We start from the raw sequence: 25,981 nt of genomic DNA, 5'->3' as shown, positions 1-25,981 counted from the left end.
GTGGCGCCGCCTGGCGAAGGAGCTCGACGACAGAGCCGAGACCGTCGTCTCTGGGGCATTCAAGTACACGTTTGCACCTCTCAAGCCGAGGCACCAATCGCTTGACTCGTCAACTTGTGCCTAGAGTCAACAAATTTGCGTATAGGATAGCAAACATCTATTCTATGCATATGTGATTGTGAAATTAGTAGCAAGTCACAAGCAGAATTGTACTAATGATTTTTTAATCTTTTCCAACAAGTTGAAAAGTAGCAGCACTGTAAATGTAATTCGACAAGCACACATATCAGCATTACTCTTCTTCCATCACTTCATTCCACTCCTAAACCCTAAACCCCGACCTGGACAAGGAGGTGGGCAAGGCCACCGTCGCGCTGATGTGGCGCCGCTTGGAGAAGGAACTCGACGACAGAGCCGAGACCGTCGTCTCTGGGGCATCAAGTACACGTTTGCACCACTCGAGCCGAGGCACCACTCGCTTTGGCTCATCAACTTGTGTCTAGAGTCAACAAATTGGCGTATAGCAGTATAGGATAGCAAACATCTACTCCAATGATGATTCTGAAATTACTTAGCAAGTCACAAGCAGAATTGTACTAATGATTTTTTAATCTTTTCCAACTAGGAGAAAAGTAGCAGCACTGTAAATGTAATTCGACAAACACACATATCAGCACTACTCTTCTTCCATCACTTCATTCCACTCCTCTAAGTATCCTCGGATGCGGTCATTCCAGATGATGGTGCTTGACACGGTCTCATTGGTCAGAGGACAAATGTGTCCCTTCTTCTCGAACCAGCCCTTCAGGAAGTGTCGCTCGAATGTCTAAAAACACGATAATTTATATCGCATAGTTAGTTTCACTGCTCAAAAGAAACTACATGCAAATAAAAGTTCAACCACAATGCTTACCTTCCCTGTAGCAATTGTCACGGGATCTATCATGAGCTCCCCAGACAACGGACATGTAAGATATCCGGGAATTGCGCAACCGCCGCTGTACTCCTTAGCCTTCCCGTCCCTAACTTGGTCCATTGCTGACATGAATAAAGAACTAGGCTTGCGTCTAGCAGCTACCCAACTATCACGTAGCTCTCTGAAGTGAGTACGAGCAGCGACCCTCTCTTGCCAACGCAACCCTCGGAGTCTCCTGACAATTCTTACATCGCTCCACTCTCTTCTTGGGGACGAGGAGGAATAATCTCCACAAAATTCAGCGTATAAAGGGTACGGAATTTCCTACAGGGGTTTTGATCAAACAAATAGCTCTTAGTAAGTTGCATTGCAAGTTTGCCACTCATGGGTCAACCTCATACTTTTCTTTGAACACTATCTAGTCTAGTCAGAGAAGATTACTCAATAGTACTTGGGTATACTTACATCATCATTATTATAAGACCACTTTACTGGAACCTCATTGGAACGAGCTCCATTTTTCGGTGAATCGAACCACTGCAATCAAGCAAGGAAAATATGGTTACTGGGTCAGTCAAACCATGGGAGAATTTCAGAACAAATAGTTTATTTTAATTGATCATGGCTACTATACTAATGATTGACAAAAGGACAGATTTATGGGGCAGGAGTGCTGCTAACTACATAATACAACTTAAAGTTAGAACGTGAATGTAAGCATTTGTGTCTGTTTCAGTGTAATTAAGCAATAGGAGAAAATATTATTATTGGAAAGAAATGGTGAAACAAGATACATGGCATAAACAGAAACATATGAGAACAAGATAAAAGTTCTTTGCTTTCTGGTCCCAAGTTTCTACTCTTCAGAAACAATATTATGTCATAATGCGCCAGTAACTACTAATTAATATAAAGATACAACCGTACAAAACTGCTGCAGTTTTATGATTTACAGTTTTGGCACAAGGGAAATATGCATGCTATTTAATCAGTTTAACAATATCACAATGCAATTTTTGCCTTTTGGGCAGAACATCAGTTATCAAGAACAAAGTTGAAACATGCAGCACAAAATCAAGGGTAATCTACTGATCATTTAGTGTAACATGAAGCAATGGTGAGAGATCGTTAGTATCCAGAAGCTAACAACACCAGCATAACTATCTAATTATTATTGCTAAAGAGGTAAAGATAGACCAATAAATTTGATTTCATGGAACTGTCAAAAATGATGTAAGAGCAGTAAAGGTTCAGTTAATTTGATTGAATGTGATTGTTAAACATGCATACTTATGTTCTGGACTTGCACTAAACAGAACATTCACCCAAATTATTGTAATTCTTAACCAAAAGCAATAAACCTGACCGAAATAGCACAAGATATTTTCCACTGGCATGAGCCTACAAATTATTCACTTGCAGCAAAAGTGCAAAACATGCTATCATACCAAATAGAAGAATCAATTAGCACAAGCCTGGACACCTAAATCTTGAACAGTTTCGAATAATCACAACAAGATCCTTGCGTGCCACTAAATTTGATAACCCACCGCAAGAAGAACTCGAGTAATTATAAGGAAAAACAACTAAATTGTCAAACTGTCCCTAGCATTTGCCCGAGATTCCATTTCTACTACTAAATCATCCCCAACCCCAAGATTTTAACAGACTTAGAGACCAAAATTCCACATTCCGAGAAAGTAAGAAGACCAGATTCATCATTCACGCCATACCTGCTCCTTCCTATGCATTGCCTCTTCCGCGCGCAATGAGTTGAACTGCTCAAGAGGAAACCAAGAAACGCTCAAGAATGCACTCCAGAGACTCCAAGAAACAACAACAGCACGTCGCAGAGGCCATCACCTGCTGTTCTCGTCGGCTCTTCTCCTTGTCGACGGCCGCCTGCTCTTTCACCAGCCACCGCTGCCTGGACACCATCTTGGGGTCGAACGGATGCGCCGCCGCGTTGGTCACCTCCCTCATCTCCACCGCCAAGGGGTCGCCCCACGTCACCCGGGCCTTGCTGCCGCCCGCCGCGGAGCTCAACTCCCAGCCTCCGAAGGCCCCAGCTCTCAATGCGGCGGTGTAGTCGAGGGAGTGGGTGGAGGAGCTACTGCTTCCTGCGGAGCTCGGAGGAGAAGGAATGGCCTTGAGGGGCAGCATCCCCTTTCCCTTCCGGTTGACCCCTGTCGCGGAGGAGCTCGATCCATTGGAGTAGCCTCTTTTTTTCTCTGAATCGAACCACTGCCTGTATGATTGATCAAGAGACTGCAATCAGAGGAAAAAATATGGTTACTGGGTCAATCTAAACCACGAGAATATTTCAGAAAAAATAGATTATTTTAATTGATCATGGCTTCTATACAAACGATCGACAAAAGGACAGATTATCCGGCAGTAAGGGTTCAGTTAGTTTAATTGAATGTGACTGTTAAACATGAATACATGATGTTCTGGACTTGCATTAAACGGAACATTCACCTGAATTCTTTTAATTCTTAACCAAAGGAAATAAACATTTTCCTGAAATAGCACAAAATATTTTCCACTGGCATGAACCTACAAATTTTTCACTTGCAGCAAAAGTGCGAAACATGCTATCATACCAAATACAGTAGAAGAATCAATTAGCACAAGCCAGGACACCTAAATCTTGAACAGTTTCGAATAATCACAACAAGATCCTTGCCTGCCTCTAAATTTGATAACACACCGCAAGAAGAACTCGAGTAATTATCAGGAAATGCCTAATCGTCAAAACTGCCCCCAACAACTGCGTGAGATTCCGTTTCTACTACTAAATAATCCCCCAGTACCCCAAGATTTTAACAGTTTGTAACTTTGAAACGTCTTATTATACTGACAACTATGGCGACTCAGAACTAGTACAATGTTCCAGGACTGTTCTACTCGAGTAATACTAGTCTTTCACCAAACAAATTTGGAACCAACAATTTTTTCACTTGCAGCAAAAGTGCAAAACATGCTATCATACCAAATACAGTACAAGAATCAATTAGCACAAGCCAGGACACCTAAATCTTGAACAATTTCGAATAATCACAACAAGATCCTTGCCTGCCTCTAAATTTGAAACGCACCGCAAGAAGAACTCGAGTAATTATCAGGAAATGCCTAATCGTCAAACTGCCCCCAACAACTGCCCGAGATTCCGTTTCTACTACTAAATTATCCCCAAGTACCCCAAGATTTTAACAGTTTGTAACTTTGAAACGTCTTATTATACTGACAACTATGGCGACTCAGAACTGGTACGATGTTCCAGGACTGTTCTACTCGAGTAATACTAGTCTTTCACCAAACAAATTTGGAACCAACAATTTTTTCACTTGCAGCAAAAGTGCAAAACATGCTATCATACCAAATACAGTACAAGAATCAATTAGCACAAGCCTGGACACCTAAGTCTTGAATAGTTTCAAATAATCACAACAAGATCCTTTCCTGCCTCTAAATTTGATAACGTACCACAAGAAGAACTCGAGTAATTTTCAGGAAATGCCTAATCATCAAACTGCTCCCAGCATTTGGCCGAGAGCCCGAGATTCTGTTTCTACTACCAAATCATCCCCAACGCCAAGATTTTCACAGATTTAGAGATCACAATTCCACATTCTGAGAAAGCAAGAAGATCAGATTAATGCCATACCTGCTCCTTCCTCTGCATCGCCTCTTCCGCGCGCAACGAGTTGAACTGCTCAAGAGGAAACCAAGAAACGCTCAAGAACGCATTCCAGAGACTCCAAGAACTCCAAGAAACAACAACAGCGCGTCGCAGAGGCCATCACCTGATGTTCCCATCGCCTGTTCTCCTTGTCGACGGCTGCCAGCCGCTGCCTGGACACCAGCTTGGGGTCGAACGGATGCGCCGCCGCGTCGGGCACCCCCCTCGTCTCCGCCGCGCCGGGGTCGCTCCTGGTCACCCGTGCCTTGCTGCCGCCTTCCGCGGAGCTCGACTCCCCGCCTCCGAGGGCCCCGCCTCTCAATGCGGCGGCGTAGTCGAGGGAGCGGGTGGAGGAGCTGCTGCTGCCCGCGGAGCTCGGAGGAGAAGGAATGACCTTGGGCGGCAGCGTCCCCTTGCCCTTCCGGTCGCCCCCCGCCGCGACGGAGCTCGACCCATCGGCGCCGCCTCCGGCGTGCTCGCGGCGGGGTCGGTCGAGGTGGAGGGGCGTCGCGCGGGGAGGTGGCGGCACAGCAGCGCTCGGGGGCCCATTGGAGGAGGCGTTGGACTTGGAGCGCCCACGGGCCGGTTCTTGGATGTGGTCGTCCTCGACCGGTTCCGCTCCTGAACCGGGTGGTTCCATCGCGGCGGGACTCGGGAGAAACTTGGAGGACTCGCGTGGCAATTCCGCTAACTCTCGAGGGCGTGGAGAAGAAACGGGTGCAGGGTGCGGGATGGAAAAGGGGAGAAGGTTTGACGGCTATTTATTTGTAAACCCTCAGGGCGGTTTGGTCCTTGGGTAGTTCTCTTTTTGAAAACAACCCCATGCTGAACCACACATTAGTATACAAGGGTAGGCACACATGCCCCATTTGCAGATACAACCGATAAGAAAGGGATTTTTTCTACAAGAGAGGTGAACAGGGACACGCGACCAGTCCACCTACGAAGGGTGGGATGCGTGTCAAGTCACACAATGTAGATTGCATCTGCGTACTACGTGAGCACCTACGTAGCCATCGAAGGATGCCTCTGCTGAACATAATTCAGTTTGTCACCGGCAAGCCGGAGTTCTGGTGGCCACCGAGGAGCCGAGACCATCGAATCTCCTTCATGTCTCGGATCAACCCCTCGTGATTGTTTACAAAGCTAGAGATCGGCAGGAAATAAACTCTACCAAAAAGAAGGCAACAACCAAGACAAAAGATAAATGAGATAGTAAAGTCTTGGTTCGCTAAAAGTAGCAATAGTATCCATGTGAGAGTTTGCTGGCTTTGAGAACATCGTGATGAGAGCGGGGATGATGAGGTCCTTTGGTTGCATATGGTTCTAGGAGACGAGAATGTTTGTTGTTACTTGATGTTATATATTGTTTCTTCTCTTGCTATTTTTCTTCCATGTGTTGCATGATTTTACCCTTTAGGATTTGGTTGGTGAGTCTACTGAAACGGTTAGCTCTGACTTGGCCTAGGTTTGTGGTTGGTGGATATTTGTTTCCTAGATAAGTGTCTTCCCAATTCACTTGTAATTTTTTAATTGCAGGGGGTGGTATCCATGCTATTATTCCAAAGGGTTTGATAGCTATGTTTCAGAAGCTTGTTGCGAAAGGGAATGTGTACTATCTGCAGTATCTTGAGATTTCTCCTGCAATGAAGCAGTACATGACAACGTCACATAGGTTTGAGATGAGGTTCACTACACGGACCACGGTCAGGAGGGTAGATCATGTACCTGACGAGTTTCCGATCTACATGTATAAGCTACGTTCTCTTAAGGATATAGCTGGCACTATCACCGGCAAAACTTATCTGCTAGGTAATCTTCAATTGTGTGTGCATTTGTGATCTTCTATATCATAGGCAGTTCGATATGTTTGTATTTTAACTGAACATTTTGTTTGCTTGTTTGTTGGAAACGATATAGATGTGGTGAAGGAAATATGCCATAGAGGCAATAATAAAGTCGTTATTTTATATTTCCTTATTCATGATAAAAGTTTATTATTCATGCTAGAATTGTATTGATCGGAAACCTTAATGCATGTGTGAATACATAGACAAACACTGTATCCCTAGTGAGCCTCTACTTGACTAACTCGTTGATCAAAGATGGTTAAGGTTTCCTAACCATGGACATGAGTTGTCATTTGATAATGGGATCACATCATTAGGAGAATGATGTGATGGACATGAAGGAAATATGCCCTAGAGGCAATAATAATGTTGTTGTTTATGTTTCCTTATATCATGATAAATGTTTATTATTCATACTAGAATTATATTAACCGGAAACTTAGTACATGTGTGAATACATAGACAAACAAAATGTCCCTAGTATGCCTCTACTTGACTAGCTCGTTAATCAAAGATGGTTAAGTTTCCTAACCATAGATATGTGTTGTCATTTGATGAACGGGATCACATCATTAGAGAATGATGTGATGGATAAGAACCATCCGATAGCTTAGCATAATGATCGTTTAGTTTTATTAATATTGCTTTCTTCATGACTTATACATGTTCCCCTGACTATGAGATTATGCAACTCCCGAATACCAGAGGAACACCTTGTGTGCTATCAAACGTCACAACGTAACTGGGTGATTATAAAGATGCTCTACAGGTATCTCCGATGGTGTTTTTTGAGTTGGCATAGATCGAGATTAGGATTTGTCACTCCATGTATCGGAGAGGTATCTCTGGGCCCTCTTGGTAATGCACATCACTATGAGCCTTGCAAGCAATGTGACTAATGAGATAGTTACAGGATGATGCATTACGGAACGAGTAAAGAGACTTACCGGTGACGAGATTGAACTAGGTATGATGATACCAACGATCGAATCTCGGGCAAGTAACATACTGATGACAAAGGGAACAACATATGTTGTTATGCGGTTTGACCGATAAAGATCTTCGTAGAATATGTTGGAACCAATATGAGCATCCAGGTTCCACTATTGGTTATTGACCGGAGATGTGTCTTGGTCATGTCTACATTGTTCTCAAACCCGTAGGGTCCGCACGCTTAACGTTCGATTGCGATTTGTATTAGGAGTTATGTGATTTGATGACTGAAGTTTGTTCGTAATCCCGGATGAGATCACGGACATGACGAGGAGTCTCTAAATGGTCGAGAGATAAAGAGCGATATATTGGAAGGTTATATTCGGACACCGGAATGGTTCCGAAGTGTTTCCGGTATTTTCTGGAGTACCGGGAGGTTACCGAAACCACCCGGGGAAGTAGTGGGCCTTAATGGGCTTTAGGGGAAAGGAAAGAAGGGCCTCAAGGGGTGCCCCCCCATGGCTGGTCTGAATTGGACTAGGAGGGGACGGCGCCTCCCTCTTTCCTTCTCCCCTCTTCCTCCTTCCCTCCTTCTCCTAGTTGGAATAGGAAAGGGGGGCTGAATCCTACTTGGACCGGGCCCCCTTTGGTGCGCCCCCATTGGGCCGGCCTCCTCCCCCCTCCTTTATATACATGGGAAGGGGCACACCAAGCCTTCTCTTAGACATGTGCGGTGCCCCCCTCCACAGTTACACACCTCGGTCATATCGTCCTAGTGCTTAGGTGAAGCCCTACGCTGATAACTTCATCATCACCGTCGCCACGCCATCGTGCTGACGGAACTCTCCCTCGTCCTCAACTGGATCAAGAGCTCGAGGGACGTCATCATGCTGAACGTGTGCTGAACACGGAGGTGCCGTACGTTCGGTGCTAGGACCGGTTGAATCGCGAAGACGTTCGACTACATCAACCACGTTACTAAAAGCTTCCGCTTTCGGTCTACGAGGGTATGTGGACACACTCTCCCCGCCCGTTGCTATACATCTCCTAGATAGATCTTGCGTGATCGTAGGTAAATTTTTTGAAATACTGCGTTCCCCAACAGTGGCATCCGAGCCAGGTCTATGAGTAGATGTTATATGCACGAGTAGAACACAAAGAGTTGTGGGCGATAATAGTCATACTGCTTATCATCAACGTCTTACTTTGATTCGGCAACAAAAAATCATTGTGGTTTTGATGCGTAGGTAAAAACGGTTCTTGCTAGAAGGCCGTAGTAGCCACGTAAAACTTGCAACAACAAAGTAGAGGACATCTAACTTGTTTTTGCAAGGCATGTTGTGATGTGATATGGTCAAGATGTGATGAGATATAAATTTTTGTATGAGATGGTCATGTTTTGTAAAATTTATCGGCAACTGGTAGGAGCCTTATGGTTGTCCCTTTATTGTATGAAATGCAATCGCCATGAAATTGCTTTACTTTATCACTAAGCGGTAGCGATAGTCGTAGAAGCAATAGTTGGCGAGACGACAATGACGCTACGATGGAGATCAAGGTGTCGAGCCGGTGACGATGATGATCATGACGGTGCTTTGGAGATGGAGATCAAAGGCACAAGATGATGATGGCCATATCATATTACTTTTTTTGATTGCATGTGATGTTTATCCTTTATGCATCTTATTTTGCTTAGTACGGCGGTAGCATTTATAAGATGATCCCTCACTAAATTTCAAGGTATAAGTGTTCTCCCTGAGTATGCACCATTGCTACAGTTCATCGTGTTGAGACACCACGTGATGATTGGGTGTGATAAGCTCTACGTTCACATACAACGAGTGCAAGCCAGTTTTGCACGTGTAGAATACTCGGGTTAAACTTTACGAGCCTAGAATATGCAGATATGGCCTCAGAGCACTGAAACCGAAAGGTCGAACGTGAATCTTATAGTAGATATGATCAACATAGTGATGTTCACCATTGAAAACTACATATCACATGATGATCGGACGTGGTTTAGTTGATATGGATTACATGATCATTTAGATGACTAGAGGGATGTTTATCTAAGTGGGAGTTCTTAAGTAATATGATTAATTGAACTTTAATTTATCATGAACTTAGTACCTGCTAGTATTTGCATGCCTATGTTGTTGTAGATCAATGGCCCGTGCCACCGTTCCTTGAATTTTAATGTGTTCCTAGAGAAAGCTAAGTTGAAAGATGATGGTAGCAATTACACGGACTGGGTTCGTAACTTGAGGATTGTCCTCATTGCTGCACAAAAGAATTATGTCCTGGAAGCACCGCTAGGTGCAAAACCCGCTGCAGGAGCAACTCCAGATGTTATGAACGTCTGGCAGAGCAAAGCTGATGACTACTCGATAGTTCTGTGTGCCATGCTTTACAGCTTAGAATTGGGACTTCAAAGACGTTTTGAACGTCATGGAACATATGAGATGTTCCAGGAGTTGAAGTTAATATTTCAAGCAAATGCCCAAATTGAGAGATCTGAAGTCTCCAATAAGGTCTATAGCTGCAAGATGGAGGAGAATAGTTCTGTCAGTGAACATATACTCAGAATGTCTGGGTACCACAACTACTTGACTCAACTGGGAGTTAATCTTCCTGATGATAGTGTCATTGACAGAGTTCTTCAATCACTGCCACCAAGCTACAAAATCTTCATGGTGAACTATAATATGCAAGGGATGGATAAGACAATTCCCGAGCTCTTCGCGATGCTAAAGGCCGCGGAGGTAGAAATCAAGAAGGAGCATCAAGTGTTGATGGTTAAAAAGACCACTAGTTTCAAGAAAAAAGGCAAAGGGAAGAAGGGAAGCTTCAATAAGAACGGCAAGCAAGTTGCTGCTCAAGTGAAGAATCCCAAGTCTGGACCTAAGCCTAAGACTGAGTGCTTCTACTGCAAAGGGACCGGTCACTGGAAGCAGAACTGCCCCAAGTATTTGGCGGATAAGAAGGATGGAAAAGTGAAAGGTATATTTGATATACATGTTATTGATGTGTACCTTACTAATGCTCATAGTAGCTCCTGGGTATTTGATACTGGTTCTGTTGCTCATATTTGCAACTCGAAACAGGGGCTACGTATTAAACGAAGATTGGCTAAGGACGAGGTGACGATGCACGTGGGAAATGGTTCCAAAGTCGATGTGATCGCCGTCGGTGTGCTACCTCTACATCTACCATCGGGATTTGTTTTAGACATAAAAAATTATCATTTGGTGCCAGCGTTGAGCATGAACATTATATCTGGATCTTGTTTGATGCGAGACGGTTATTCATTTAAATCAGAGAATAATGGTTGTTCTATTTATATGAGTAATATCTTTTATGGTCATGCACCCTTGAAGAGTGGTCTATTTTTGTGAATCTCGATTTTAGTGATACACATATACATAATATTGAAGACAAAAGATGCAGGGTTAATAATGATAGTGCAACTTATTTGTGGCACTACCTTTTAGGTCATATTGGTGTAAAGTGCACGAAGAAACTCCATGCTGATGGGCTTTTGGAATCACTTGATTATGGATCACTTGATGCTTGCGAACCATGCCTCATGGGCAAGATGACTAAGACTCCGTTCTCCGCAACAATGGAGCGAGCAACTGACTTATTGAAAATAATACATACTGATGTGTGCGGTCTGATGAGTGTTGAGGCTTGCGGCGGGTATCGTTATTTTCTGACCTTCACAGATGATTTTAGCAGATATGGGTATATCTACTTGATGAAACATAAGTCTGAAACATTTGAAAAGTTCAAAGAATTTCAGAGTGAAGTGGAAAATCATTGTAACAAGAAAATAAACTTTCTACGATCTGATCGTGGAGGTGAATATTTGAGTTATGAGTTTGGTCATCATTTGAAACAATGTGGAATAGTTTCGCAACTCACGCCACCTAGAACACCATAGCGTAATGGTGTGTCCGAACATCGTAACCGTACTTTATTAGAAATGGTGCGATCTATGATGTCTCTTACTGATTTACCACTATCGTTTTGGGGTTATGCTTTAAAGACAGATGCATTCACGTTAAATAGGGCACCATCTAAATCCGTTGAGACGACACCATATGAACTGTGGTTTGGCAAGAAACCTAAGTTGCCGTTTCTTAAAGTTTGGGGCTGCGATGCTTATGTGAAAAAGCTTCAAGTTGATAAGCTCGAATCCAAATCGGAGAAATGTGTATTCATAGGATACCCAAAGGAAACTGTTGGGTACACCTTCTATCACAAATCCGAAGGCAAGATATTCGTTGCTAAGAATGGATCCTCTCTAGAGAAGGAGTTTCTCTCGAAAGAAGTGAGTGGGAGGAAAGTAGAACTTGATGAGGTAATTGTACCTTCTCCCTTATTGGAAAGTAGTTCATCATAGAAATCAGTTCCAGTGATTCCTACAACAATCAGTGAGGAAGTTAATGATGATGATCATGAAACTTTTGATCAAGTTACTATCCAACCTCGTAGGTCAACCAGAGTATGATCCGCACCAGAGTGGTACAGTAATCCTGTTCTGGAGGTCTGTTACTTGACCATGACGAACCTACGGACTATGAGGAAGCAATGATGAGCCCAGATTCCGCAAAATGGCTCGAGGCCATGAAATCTGAGATGGGATCCATGTATGAGAACAAAGTGTGGACTTTGGTTGACTTGCCCGATGATCGGCAAGCCATAGAGAATAAATGGATCTTCAAGAATAAGACTGACGCTGACGGTAATGTTACTGTCTACAAAGGTCGACTTGTTGCGAAAGGTTTTCGACAAGTTCAAGGAGTTGACTATGATGAGACCTTCTCACTCATAGCGATGCTTAAGTCTGTCCCAATCATGTTAGCAATTGCCGCATTTTATGATTATAAAATTTGGCAAATGGATGTCAAAACTGCATTCCTTAATGGATATCTTAAAGAAGAGTTGTATATGATGCAACTAGAAGGTTTTGTCGATCCAAAAGGTGCTAACAAAGTGTGCAAGCTCCAGCGATCCATTTATGGACTGGTGTGTAACACCCCGGTAGTTCAGCTACAGTAATCCCCTTCTAATGATGCGTTGTCATCATTGTTACTGTTGCTAATATCACTTTGATTCGAATCCAGTCCAAATTTTAAATTCAAATTAAAGTCAAAATTCAAACTTCGCACATATGCAAAATAAAATGTTCGCATTATTCTACAAATTCCCCTGATCATTTGTCATGTTGAAACCAACATCATTTGACTCACCAATTAATCCCTATGTAAATATAAAGTGGTCCGATAGCAACAAAAATAACCGTTATGAAATAAACAAATGTTTATGTAGTTCCAATTGACTTGAAACTTTCTGGGCCTCTCCAAAATAATAACTAATATTTATGTGACAAGTTTCATGGTCAATTAAATTTATTTGGTATGAAATTTAAATGCAAAACATTGAAGAAAAAGTAAAATAGAAGTTAGAAAGTATAAAAGGAAAAGGCCACAATGCAGCCAGACCTTAGTGCAAAGTGGATGCCCAGCCCACTTCCACCTCTCCTTCAATCTTGCTACAGGAGCAGGGGAGGTCATGGTAGGCATCCACTCCATGGTCGCGCCCCTGGGTGACGTGCCGGCGATCCCACGGCTTTCTGGGAGGATAAGACGTTGCCTCGTGCCCCTTCCCCGAACCTAGCTTCGTCTCCCTCCTTCCCCCGCGCTGTTCCCTCTCCCTCCCACGTTGCCCGACCCCATCGTGGCCTTGTCGTCATCGATCCCGCGGCCACTAAGCCTCCCGCACCTCCTCGTGGTGCCCACCGGCTTCCCCGTCGTCGACTATGTCGACAACGGGCATTCGCTCGACTGGAGCCGCTCCGAATCCTCGCCATCCAGCTCGACCACGCCATCGGCCGCACCACTACCTCGCCGTCGCGCTACTCCTCGTGGCCGTCCCCGGCCTCCCCGACCTCGCCTTCGTGCTCCCAGTGAGCATCTCTTCCGATTCCCCCGTTCCCTCTCTTCGATTCGATGCCGTAGAATCGCGCCCGCGTGTCGCCACCATGGTCGGATCTCCAGAGCTCCATTCCCGTGCATACTCGCTCACTCCCCATTGTGCCCTAGCCGCATCTGGCCACAGCCCCAGCCCGTCCCAGCACGCCCGCGCCTCCCACAGTTGCCCACGTTCTCCCACGGCCCTGGCTGCTGCCGCGCTGAAGGAAATATGCCCTAGAGGCAATAATAAAGTTATTATTTATTTCCTTATATCATGATAAATGTTTATTATTCATGCTAGAATTGTATTAACCGGAAACATAATACATGTGTGAATACATAGACAAACAGAGTGTCACTAGTATGCCTCTACTTGACTAGCTCGTTGATCGAAGATGGTTATGTTTCCTAACCATAGACATGAGTTGTCATTTGATTAATGGGATCACATCATTAGGATAATGATGTGATTGACTTGACCCATTCTGTTAGCTTAGCACTTGATCGTTTAGTTTGTTGCTATTGCTTTCTTCATAACTTATACATATTCCTATGACTATGAGATTATGCAACTCCCGTTTACCGGAGGAACACTTTGTGTGCCACCAAACATCACAACGTAACTGGGTGATTATAAAGGTGCTCTACAGGTGTCTCCGAAGGTACTTGTTGGGTTGGCGTATTTCGAGATTAGGATTTGTCACTCCGATTGTCGGAGAGGTATCTCTAGGCCCACTTGGTAATGCACATCACTTAAGCCTTTCAAGCATTGCAACTAATGAGTTAGTTGCGGAATGATGTATTACGAAACGAGTAAAGAGACTTGCCGGTAACGAGATTGAACTAGGTATTGGAATACCGACGATCGAATCTCGGGCAAGTAACATACCGATGACAAAGGGAACAATGTATGTTGTTATGCGGTTTGACCGATAAAGATCTTCGTAGAATATGTAGGAACCAATATGAGCATCCAGGTTCCGCTATTGGTTATTGACCGGAGACGTGTCTCGGTCATGTCTACATAGTTCTCGAATCCATAGGGTCCGCATGCTTAAAGTTCGGTGACGATCGTAATTAGGGTTTTTGTGTTTTGATGTACCGAAGGTTGTTCAGAGTCCCGGATGTCATCACAGACATGACGAGGAGTCTCTAAATGGTCGAGACATAAACATTGATATATTGGAAGCCTATATTTGGATATCGGAATCATTCCGGGTGAAATCGGGATTTTACCGGAGTACCGGGGGGTTACCAGACCCCCCCCCCCGGGGGTTAATGGGCCTACATGGGCCCTAAGGGAGAAGAGGAGGGCCGGCCAGGGCAGGCCGCGCGCCCCCTCCCCCTATTCCGAATAGGACAAGGAAGGGGGGGCGCACCCCTTTCCTCTTTCCCCCTTCCCCTTTCCTTCTCCAACAAGGCAAGAGGGGGAGTCCTACTCCCAGTGGGAGTAGGACTCCTCCAGGTGCACCCCTAGGGGCCGGCCGCACCTCCCCCCTCCCTCCTTTATATACTGGGGCAGGGGGCACCCCATGACACACAAGTTGATCTTCGTGATCGTTCCTTAGCCGTGTGCGGTGCCCCCTTCCACCATATTCTACCTCGGTCATATCGTAGCGGTGCTTAGGCGAACATCATCACCGTCATCACGCCGTCGTGTTGACGAAACTCTCCCTCAACACTCGGCTGGATCGAAGCTCGAGGGACGTCACCGAGTTGAACGTGTGTAGAACTCGGAGGTGCCGTACGTTCGGTACTTGGATCGGTCAGATCGAGAAGACGTACGACTACTTCCTCTACGTTGTGTCAACGCTTCCGTTGCCGGTTTACGAGGGTACGTAGACATCACTCTCCCCTCTCGTTGCTATGCATCACCATGATCTTGCGTGTGCGTAGGAATTTTTTTGAAATTACTACGTTCCCCAACAGTGGCATCCGAGCCAGGTTTTATGCGTTGATGTTATGCACGAGTAGAACACAAGTGAGTTGTGGGCGATATAAGTCATACTGCTTACTAGCATGTCATACTTTGGTTCGGCGATATTGTTGGATGAAGCGGCCCGGACCAACATTATGCGTACGCTTACGCGAGACTGGTTTCACCGCCGTGCTTTGCACACAGGTGGCTGGCGGGTGTCAGTTTCTCCAACTTTAGTTGAACCGAGTGTGGCTACGCCCGGTCCTTGCGAAGGTTAAAACAACACCAACTTGACAAACTATCGTTGTGGTTTTGATGCATAGGTAAGAACAGTTCTTGCTAAGCCCGTAGCAGCCACGTAAAACTTGCAACAACAAAGTAGAGGACGTCTAACTTGTTTTTGCAGGGCATGTTGTGATGTGATATGGTCAAGACATGATGCTATATTACATTGTATGATATGATCATGTTTTGTAACCGAGTTATCGGCAACTGGCAGGAGCCATATGGTTGTCGCTTTATTGTATGCAATGCAATCGTCTTGTAATGATTTATTTTATCACTAAGCGGTAGCGATAGTCGTTGAAGCATAAGATTGGCGAGACGACAACGATGCTACGATGGAGATCAAGGTGTCATGCCGGTGATGATGGTGATCATGACGGTACTTCGGAGATGGAGATCACAACTACAAGATGATGATGGCCATATCATATCACTTATATTGATTGCATGTGATGTTTATCTTTTATGCATCTTATCTTGCTTTGATTGACGGTAGCATTATAAGATGATCTCTCACTAAATTTCAAGATAAAAGTGTTATCCCTGAGTATGCACCATTGCCAAAGTTCGTCGTGCCCAAACACCACGTGATGATCGGGTGTGATAAGCTCTACGTCCATCTACAACGGGTGCAAGCCAATTTTGCACACGCAGAATACTCAGGTTAAACTTGGCGAGCCTAGCATATGCAGATATGGCCTCGGAACACTGAGACCTAAAGGTCGAGCGTGAACCATATAGTAGATATGATCAACATATTGATGTTCACCATTGAAAGCTACTCCATTTCACGTGATGATCGGTTATGGTTTAGTTGATTTGGATCACATGATCACTTAGAAGATTAGAGGGATGTCTTTCTAAGTGGGAGTTCTTAAGTAATATGATTAATTGAACTTAAATTTATCATGAACTTAGTACCTGATAGTATCTTGCTTGTCTATGTTTGATTGTAGATAGATGGCCCGTGCTGTTGTTCCGTTGAATTTTAATGCGTTCCTTGAGAAAGCAAAGTTGAAAGATGATGGTAGCAATTACATGGACTAGGTCCGTAACTTGAGGATTATCCTCATTGCTGCATAGAAGAATTACGTCCTGGAAGCACCGCTGGGTGCCAGGCCTGTTGCTGGAGCAACACCAGATGTTATGAACGTCTGGTAGAGCAAAGCTGATGACTACTCGATAGTTCAGTATGCCATGCTTTACGGCTTAGAATCGGGACTTCAACGACGTTTTGAACGTCATGGAGCATATGAGATGTTCCAGGAGTTGAAGTTAATATTTCAAGCAAATGCCCGAATTGAGAGATATGAAGTCTCCAATAAGTTCTATAGCTGCAAGATGGAGGAGAATAGTTCTATCAGTGAACATATACTCAAAATGTCTGGGTATCATAATCACTTGACTCAACTAGGAGTTAATCTTCATGTTGATAGTGTCATTGACAGAGTTCTTCAATCACTGCCACCAAGCTACAAGAGCTTCGTGATGAACTATAACATGCAAGGGATGGATAAGACGATTCCCGAGCTCTTCGCAATGCTAAAGGCTGCGGAGGTAGAAATCAAGAAGGAGCATCAAGTTTTGATGGTCAACAAGACCGCCAGTTTCAAGAAAAAGGGCAAATGGAAGAAGAAGGGGAACTTCAAGAAGAACAGCAAGCAAGTTGCTGCTCAGGAGAAGAAACCCAAATCTGGACCTAAGCCTGAAACTGATTGCTTCTACTGCAAGCAGACTGTACACTGGAAGCGGAACTGCCCCAAGTATTTGGCGGATAAGAAGGATGGCAAGGTGAACAAAGGTATATGTGATATACATGTTATTGATGTGTACCTTACTAGAGCTCATAGTAGCACCTGGGTATTTGATACTGGTTCTGTTGCTAACATTTGCAACTCGAAACATGGACTACGGATTAAGCGAACACTGGCGAAGGACGAGGTGACGATGCGCGTGGGAAATGGTTCCAAAGTCCATGTGATCGTAGTTGGCACACTACCTCCACATCTACCTTCGAGATTAGTATTAGACCTAAATAATTGTTATTTGGTGCCAGCGTTGAGCATGAACATTATATCTGGATCTTGTTTGATGTGAGATGGTTATTCATTTAAATCAGAGAATAATGGTTGTTCTATTTATATGAGTAATATCTTTTATGGTCATGCACCCTTGAAGAGTGGTCTATTTTTGATGAATCTCGATAGTAGTGATACACATATTCATAATGTTGAAGCCAAAAGATGCAGAGTTGATAATGATAGTGCAACTTATTTGTGGCACTGCCGTTTAGGTCATATCGGTGTAAAGCGCATGAAGAAACTCCATACTGATGGACTTTTGGAATCACTTGATTATGAATCACTTGGTACTTGCGAACCGTGCCTCATGGGCAAGATGACTAAAACGCTGTTCTCCGGTACTATGGAGAGAGCAACAGATTTATTGGAAATCATACATACCGATGTATGTGGTCCAATGAATATTGAGGCTCGTGGCGGATATCGTTATTTTCTCACCTTCACGGATGATTTAAGCAGATATGGGTATATCTACTTAATGAAGCATAAGTCTGAAACATTTGAAAAGTTCAAAGAATTTCAGAGTGAAGTTGAAAATCATCGTAACAAGAAAATAAAGTTTCTACGATCTGATCGTGGAGGAGAATATTTGAGTTACGAGTTTGGTCTACATTTGAAACAATGCAGAATAGTTTCGCAACTCACGCCACCTGGAACACCACACCGTAATGGTGTGTCCGAACATCGTAATCGTACTTTATTAGATATGTTGCGATCTATGATGTCTCTTACTGATTTACCGCTATCGTTTTGGGGTTATGTTTTAGAGACGGTTGCATTCATGTTAAATAGGGCACCATCGAAATCCGTTGAAATGACGCCTTATGAACTGTACTTTGGCAAGAAACCAAAGTTGTCGTTTCTAAAAGTTTGGGGTTGCGATGCTTATGTGAAAAAGCTTCAACCTGATAAGCTCAAAGCCAAATCGGAGAAATGTGTCTTCATAGGATACCCAAAGGAGACTGTTGGGCACACCTTCTATCACAGATCCGAAGGCAAGACATTCGTTGCTAAGAATGGATCCTTTCTAGAGAAGGAGTTTCTCTCGAAAGAAGTGAGTGGGAGGAAATTAGAACTTGATGAGGTAACTGTACCTGCTCCCTTATTAGAAAGTAGTACATCACAGAAACCGGTTTCCGTGACACCTATACCAATTAGTGAGGAAGCTAATGATAATGATCATGAAACTTCAAATCAAGTTACTACTGAACCTCGTAGATCAACCAGAGTAAGATCCGCACCAGAGCGGTACGGTAATCCTGTTTTGGAAGTCATGCTACTAGATCATGGTGAACCTACGAACTATGAAGAAGCGATGGTGAGCCCAGATTCCGCAAAATGGCTAGAAGCCATGAAATCTGAGATGGGATCCATGTATGAGAACAAAGTGTGGACTTTGGTTGACTTGCCCGTTGATCGGCAAGCAATTGAGAATAAATTGATCTTCAAGAAGAAGACTGACGCTGACGGTAATGTTACTGTCTACAAAGCTCGACTTGTTGCGAAAGGTTTTCGACAAGTTCAAGGGATTGACTACGATGAGACCTTCTCACCCGTAGCGATGCTTAAGTCTGTCCAGATCATGTTAGCGATTGCCGCATTTTATGATTATGAAATTTGGCAGATGGATGTGAAAACTGCATTCCTGAATGGATTTCTAGAAGAAGAGTTGTATATGATGCAACTAGAAGGTTTTGTCGATCCAAAGGGAGCTAACAAAGTCTGCAAGCTCTAGCGATCCATTTATGGACTGGTGCAAGCCTCTCGGAGTTGGAATAAACGCTTTGATAGTGTGATCAAAGCATTTGGTTTTGTACAGACTTTTGGAGAAGCCTGTATTTACAAGAAAGTGAGTGGGAGCTCTGTAGCATTTCTGATATTATATGTGGATGACATATTACTGATTGGAAATGATATAGAATTTCTAGATAGCATAAAGGGATACTTGAATAAGAGTTTTTCAATGAAAGACCTCGGTGAAGCTGCTTACATATTGGGAATTAAGATCTATAGAGATAGATCAAGACGCTTAATTGGACTTTCACAAAGCACATACCTTGACAAAGTTTTGAAGAAGTTCAAAATGGATCAAGCAAAGAAAGGGTTCTTGCCTGTCTTACAAGGTGTGAAGTTGAGTAAGACTCAATGTCCGACCACCGCAGAACATAGAGAGAAACTGAAAGATGTTCCCTATGCTTCAGCTATAGGCTCTATCATGTATGCAATGCTGTGTACCAGACCTGATGTGGGACTTGCTATAAGTCTAGCAGGGAGGTACCAAAGTAATCCAGGAGTGGATCACTGGACAGCGGTCAAGAACATCCCGAAGTACCTGAAAAGGACTAAGGATATGTTTCTCGTATATGGAGGTGACAAAGAGCTCATCATAAATGGTTACGTTGATGCAAGCTTTGACACTGATCCGGACGATTCTAAATCGCAAACCGGATATGTGTTTATACTGAATGGTGGAGCTGTCAGTTGGTGCAGTTCTAAACAAAGCGTCGTGGCGGGATCTACATGTGAAGCGGAGTACATAGCTACTTCGAAAGCAGCAAATGAAGGAGTCTGGATGAAGGAGTTCATATCCGATCTAGGTGTCATACCTAGTGCATCGGGTCCAATAAAAATATTTTGTGACAATACTGGTGCAATTGCCTTGGCGAAGCAATCCATATTTCACAAGAGAACCAAACACATCAAGAGACGCTTCAATTCCATTTGGGATTTAGTCCAAGTGGGAGACATAGAAATTTGCAAGATACATACGGATCTGAATGTTGCAGACCTGCTTACTAAGCCTCTTCCATGAGCAAAACATGATCAGCACCAAGGCTCCATGGGTGTTAGAATCATTACTATGTAATCTAGATTATTGACTCTAGTGCAAGTGGGAGACTGAAGGAAATATGCCCTAGAGGCAATAATAAAGTTATTATTTATTTCCTTATATCATGATAAATGTTTATTATTCATGCTAGAATTGTATTAACCGGAAACATAATACATGTGTGAATACATAGACAAACAGAGTGTCACTAGTATGCCTCTACTTGACTAGCTCGTTGATCGAAGATGGTTATGTTTCCTAACCATAGACATGAGTTGTCATTTGATTAACAGGATCACATCATTAGGAGAATGATGTGATGGACTTGACCCATTCCGTTAGCTTAGCACTTGATCGTTTAGTTTGTTGCTATTGCTTTCTTCATAACTTATACATATTCCTATGACTATGAGATTATGCAACTCCCGTTTACAGGAGGAACACTTTGTGTGCCACCAAACGTCACAACGTAACTATGTGATTATAAAGGTGCTCTACAGGTGTCTCCAAAGGTACTTGTTGGGTTGGCGTATTTCGAGATTAGGATTTGTCACTCCGATTGTCAGAGAGGTATCTCTGGGCCCACTCGGTAATGCACATCACTTAAGCCTTGCAAGCATTGCAACTAATGAGTTAGTTGCAGAATGATGTATTACGGAACGAGTAAAGAGACTTGCCGGTAACGAGATTGAACTAGGTATTGGAATACCGACGATCGAATCTCGGGCAAGTAACATACCGATGACAAAGGGAACAACGTATGTTGTTATGCGGTTTGATTGATAAAGATCTTCGTAGAATATGTAGGAACCAATATGAGCATCCAGGTTCCGCTATTGGTTATTGACCGGAGACGTGTCTCGGTCATGTCTACATAGTTCTCGAACCCGTAGGGTCCGCGCGCTTAAAGTTCGGTGGCGATCGTAATTAGGGTTTTTGTGTTTTGATGTACCGAAGGTTGTTCGGAGTCCCGGATGTGATCACGGACATGACGATGAGTCTCAAAATGGTCGAGACATAAATATTGGTATATTGGAAGCCTATATTTGGATACCGGAATCGTTCTGGGTGAAATCGGGATTTTACCGGAGTACCGGGGGGTTACCGGAACCCCCCGGGGGGTTAATGGGCCTACATGGGCCCTAAGGTAGAAGATGAGGGCCGGCCAGGGCAGGCCGCACGCCCCCTCCCCCCTAGTTCGAATAGGACAAGGAAGGGGAGGCGGCGCCCCCCTTTCCTCTTTCCCCCTTCCCCTTTCCTTCTCCAACAAGGCAAGAGGGGGGAGTCCTACTCCCGATGGGAGTAGGACTCCTCCAGGCGCACCCCTAGGGGCCGGCCGCACCTCCCCCTCCCTCCTTTATATACGGGGACAGGGGGGCACCCCGTTACACACAAGTTGATCTTCGTGATCATTCCTTAGCCGTGTGCGGTGCCCCCTTCCACCATATTCTACCTCGGTCATATCGTAGCGGTGCTTAGGCGAAGCCCTGCGTCGGTAGAACATCATCACCGTCATCACGCCGTCGTGCTGACAAAACTCTCCCTCAACACTCGGCTGGATCGGAGCTCGAGGGACGTCACCGAGTTGAACGTGTGCAGAACTCGGAGGTGCCGTACGTTCGGTACTTGGATCGGTCAGATCGGGAAGACGTATGACTACTTCCTCTATGTTGTGTCAACGCTTCCGTTGCCGGTTTATGTGGGTACATAGACATCACTCTCCCCTCTCGTTGCTATGCATCACCATGATCTTGCGTGTGAGTAGGAATTTTTTTGAAATTACTATGTTCCCCAACACGCGCCGCTCCCGCCGCTGCTTGCTGCTGCACTTTGCACCTGCCACTGTTGCTTGCCATTCCTCTTGCTACTCTTGCCGCTTGCAGCTGCTAGCTGCTGCCGCTGCTTTGGCTTCTGCCGCCGATGCTTGCTCTGCTTGAAACCGCTGGTGCCGCTGCTACATACTCCAGCGGTTGCGGCTCTCGCGCTACTGCCGCGCTATGCTAGCTCCCCGGCCTCCCACTGCGCGCGCCCTCGCCCCTCCACTCGTGCCTGCCGGAGATGCTTCTCGCCCGGGTCGTTGATACGTCTCCAACGTATCTATAATTTTTGATTGCTCCATGCTATATTATCTACTGTTTTAGGCAATATTGGGCTTTATTATCCACTTTTATATTACTTTTGGGACTAACCTATTAACCGGAGGCCCAGCCCAGATTTGATGTTTTATGCCTATTTCAGTGTTTCGAAGAAAAGGAATATCAGACGGAGTCGAAACGGAACGAAATCAACTGGAGAAGTTATTTTTGGAAGGAAACACACCTGATGGACTTGGACCCCACGTCAAGGAAGGAACGAGGTGCTCACGAGGGTGGGGGGCGCCCCCCTAGGGCGCGCCCCCTGTCTCGTGGGGCCCTCGTGGCTCCCCTGACGTACCTCCTGCACCCATATATACCTACATGACCTAAAACTTCCAGAATGGACAATAGATCAGGAGTTCCGCCGCCAGAAGCCTTTGTATCCACCGAAAACCAATCTAGACCCGTTCCGGCACCCTACCGAGGGGGGGGGGGGCAATCCTTCTCCGGCGGCCATCTTCATCATCCCGGTGCTCTCCATGACGAGGAGGGAGTAGTTCTCCCTCGGGGCTGAGGGTATGTACTAGTAGCTATGTGTTTGATCTCTCTCTCTCTCTCGTGTTCTTGATTTGGCACGATCTTGATGTATCGCGAGCTTTGCTATTATAGTTGGATCTTATGTTTCTCCTCCCCCTCTTCTCTCTTTTAATGAATTGAGTTTCCCCTTTGAAGTAATCTTATCGGATTGAGTCTTTAAAGACTTGAGAACACTTGATGTATGTCTTGCCGTGGATATCTGTGGTGACAATGGGATACCACGTGCCACTTTATGTATGTTTTGGTGACCAACTTGCGGGTTTCCTGACATTGGGAACCTATGCATAGGGGTTGGCACAAGTTTTCGTCGTGATTCTCCGGTAGAAACTTTGGGGCACTCTTTGAGGTCCTTTGTGTTGGTTGAATAGATGAATCTGAGATTGTGTGATGCATATCGTATAATCATCCCCACGGATACTTGAGGTGACAATGGAGTATCTAGGTGACATTAGGGTTTTGGTTGATTTGTGTCTTAAGGTGTTATTCTAGTATGAACTCTAGGGTTGTTTGTGACACTTATAGGAATAGCCCAACCGATTGATTGGAAAGAATAACTTTGAGGTGGTTTCGTACCCTACCATAATCTCTTCGTTCGTCCTCCGCTATTAGTGACTTTGGAGTGACTCTTTGTTGCATGTTGAGGGATAGTTTTATGATCCAATTATGATAGTATTGTTGACAGGACTTACAGTAGTGAAAGTATGAACCCTAGGCCTTGTTTCTACACATTGTAATACCATTTACACTCACTTTTATCACTTGTTACCTTGCTGTTTTTATTACTTCAGAATACAAATACCTATATCTACTATCCATATACCATTGGTATCACCATCTCTTCGCCGAACTAGTGCACCTATACAATTTACCATTGTATTGGGTGTGTTGGGGACACAAGAGACTCTTTGTTATTTGGTTGCAGGGTTGCTTGAGAGAGACCATCTTCATCCTACGCCTCCTATGGATTGATAAACCTTAGGTCATCCACTTGAGGGAATTTTTCTACTGTCCTACAAACCTCTACACTTGGAGGCCCAACAACGTCTACAAGAAGAAGGTTGTGTAGTAGACATCAGCCGTGCCCTCCCCTGCCGCCGCAGCCTCCTCCTTGCCTCGCTCCTGCAGCCCACTGGTTCCACGCCGCGTCTGCCGTGTCGCGCCTGCTGTCGTCGACATCCCGTGCGCCTTGGCCCTCGCCCTTGTCGATGCCTCCCGCTAATGTTTCTATACTGTGGCTTGCCGCCGCCACTCATGCCCGCCAGCGCGTGGCTTCGGCCCTGCTTGTCGTTGCCTCTGACCGGCCGGCCAACCACGCCCATGGTTCGGCCTGCACGCGTGTGTGCATCGTCCTGGTGGCTACCATGCGATCTGGCCTTTAGATTAGGCGCTAACCCCCCCACTAACTAATGGGACCCCATCGCTAATTAAAAGGTTAGGTTAGTTTTTGTAACATCTCAAATTTTCAATTTGGAATATTATACATTAGATCATCATTGCCTATCATATTTTATTGCTTTTCTAGTTGATCCTAGAAATTCTACACAACTCAAGGACCCTCGGAGAGAGTTGGGGATTTCGTTATTTTCATATTTGAGTTTTCTCAAATTTTGAAATAGGGATCATTTGATTTTATTTATTTTATCTTCATTTATTTCTGTTATCAAAATATGAGAGAGGGAATAAAATGACTTTCCCAAAATAAAGAAATATTGAGGATTTAATAAAAAAATCAAATAAGATTTTATTTTGGTTTTATTTGCTATTTATTTGAATTTAGGAAAAATTGCACGTTTTCAAAAATTGCATTTAGAGCCAAAAAAATGTTCTTCCTGTTCTAAATATTTTATTTAGACGGGGAAAATTTGTTTTGGCATTTTTAGATTTTTATTTATTTTTCTAGATTTTTTAGGCGCAACGAAATTGTTTTAAAAAAAACCCCGTGCCAGACTAGGCCAAGGGACCAATCGAGCAGGCCGGCCCAGCCAGCCGCCGCCGCCTCCCGCCGGATCGGGACCGGAGTCCCGATTGCCGCCGCCGCCGTGTCCGGGGAGGACACGCCTCCCGAGGCCGACCCCGCCCCCAAGTCGACCTCGCCCGCCCCCTTTATAACCGCCGCCACCCCCTGCAACCCCACACCGCCTGCCGCCGCCGCGCCGCTTGCCGCGCCCCGCGCCGCCCGGAGCCGCCGCCGCCCCCCTACATGGGCGCTAAGGGAGAAAAGGAGGGTCGGCCAGGGCAGGCCGTGCGCCCCTCCCCCTAGTCCGAATAGGACAAGGAAGGGGGGGGGGGCGCCCCCCTTTCCTCTTTCCCCCTTCCCCTTTCCTTCTCCAACAAGGCAAGAGGGGGAGTCCTACTCCCGGTGGGAGTAGGACTCCTCCAGGTGCACCCCTAGGGGCCGGCCGCACCTCCACCTCCCTCCTTTATATACGGGGGCAGGGGGCACCCCATGACACACAAGTTGATCTTCGTGATCGTTCCTTAGCCGTGTGCGGTGCCCCCTTCCACCATATTCTACCTCGGTCATATCGTAGCGGTGCTTAGGCGAACATCATCACCGTCATCACGCCGTCGTGTTGACGAAACTCTCCCTCAACACTCGGCTGGATCGGAGCTCGAGGGACGTCACCGAGTTGAACGTGTGCAGAACTCGGAGGTGCCGTACGTTCGGTACTTGGATCGGTCAGATCGAGAAGACGTACGACTACTTCCTCTACGTTGTGTCAACGCTTCCGTTGCCGGTTTACGAGGGCACGTAGACATCACTCTCCCCTCTCGTTGCTATGCATCACCATGATCTTGCGCGTGCGTAGGAATTTTTTTGAAATTACTACGT

The 25,981-nt window shown here is 45.0% G+C and overlaps 1 protein-coding gene across 1 annotated transcript; it reads right to left on the bottom strand.

Annotated features, from left to right (window-relative positions):
* Window positions 1-535: 535 nt before the first annotated feature.
* LOC119298340 (U-box domain-containing protein 36-like) lies at window positions 536-5,136 on the bottom strand. The gene is made up of 7 exons (XM_037575782.1): window positions 4,726-5,136; window positions 4,587-4,631; window positions 2,780-3,184; window positions 2,650-2,694; window positions 1,382-1,453; window positions 914-1,240; window positions 536-826 (listed from the first exon to the last, which is right to left on the bottom strand). Exons 2-7 carry the CDS (start codon window positions 4,602-4,604, stop codon window positions 677-679), a joined length of 1,017 nt encoding a protein of 338 aa, XP_037431679.1. The 5' UTR covers window positions 4,605-4,631; window positions 4,726-5,136; the 3' UTR covers window positions 536-676.
* Window positions 5,137-25,981: the final 20,845 nt, after the last annotated feature.

Source organism: Triticum dicoccoides, chromosome 5A (assembly GCF_002162155.2).
Source record: "Triticum dicoccoides isolate Atlit2015 ecotype Zavitan chromosome 5A, WEW_v2.0, whole genome shotgun sequence".
Lineage (NCBI taxonomy): Eukaryota > Viridiplantae > Streptophyta > Magnoliopsida > Poales > Poaceae > Triticum > Triticum dicoccoides.
Note: the sequence above shows the minus strand (reverse complement) of the source record. Positions and strands in the feature narration are given on the sequence as shown.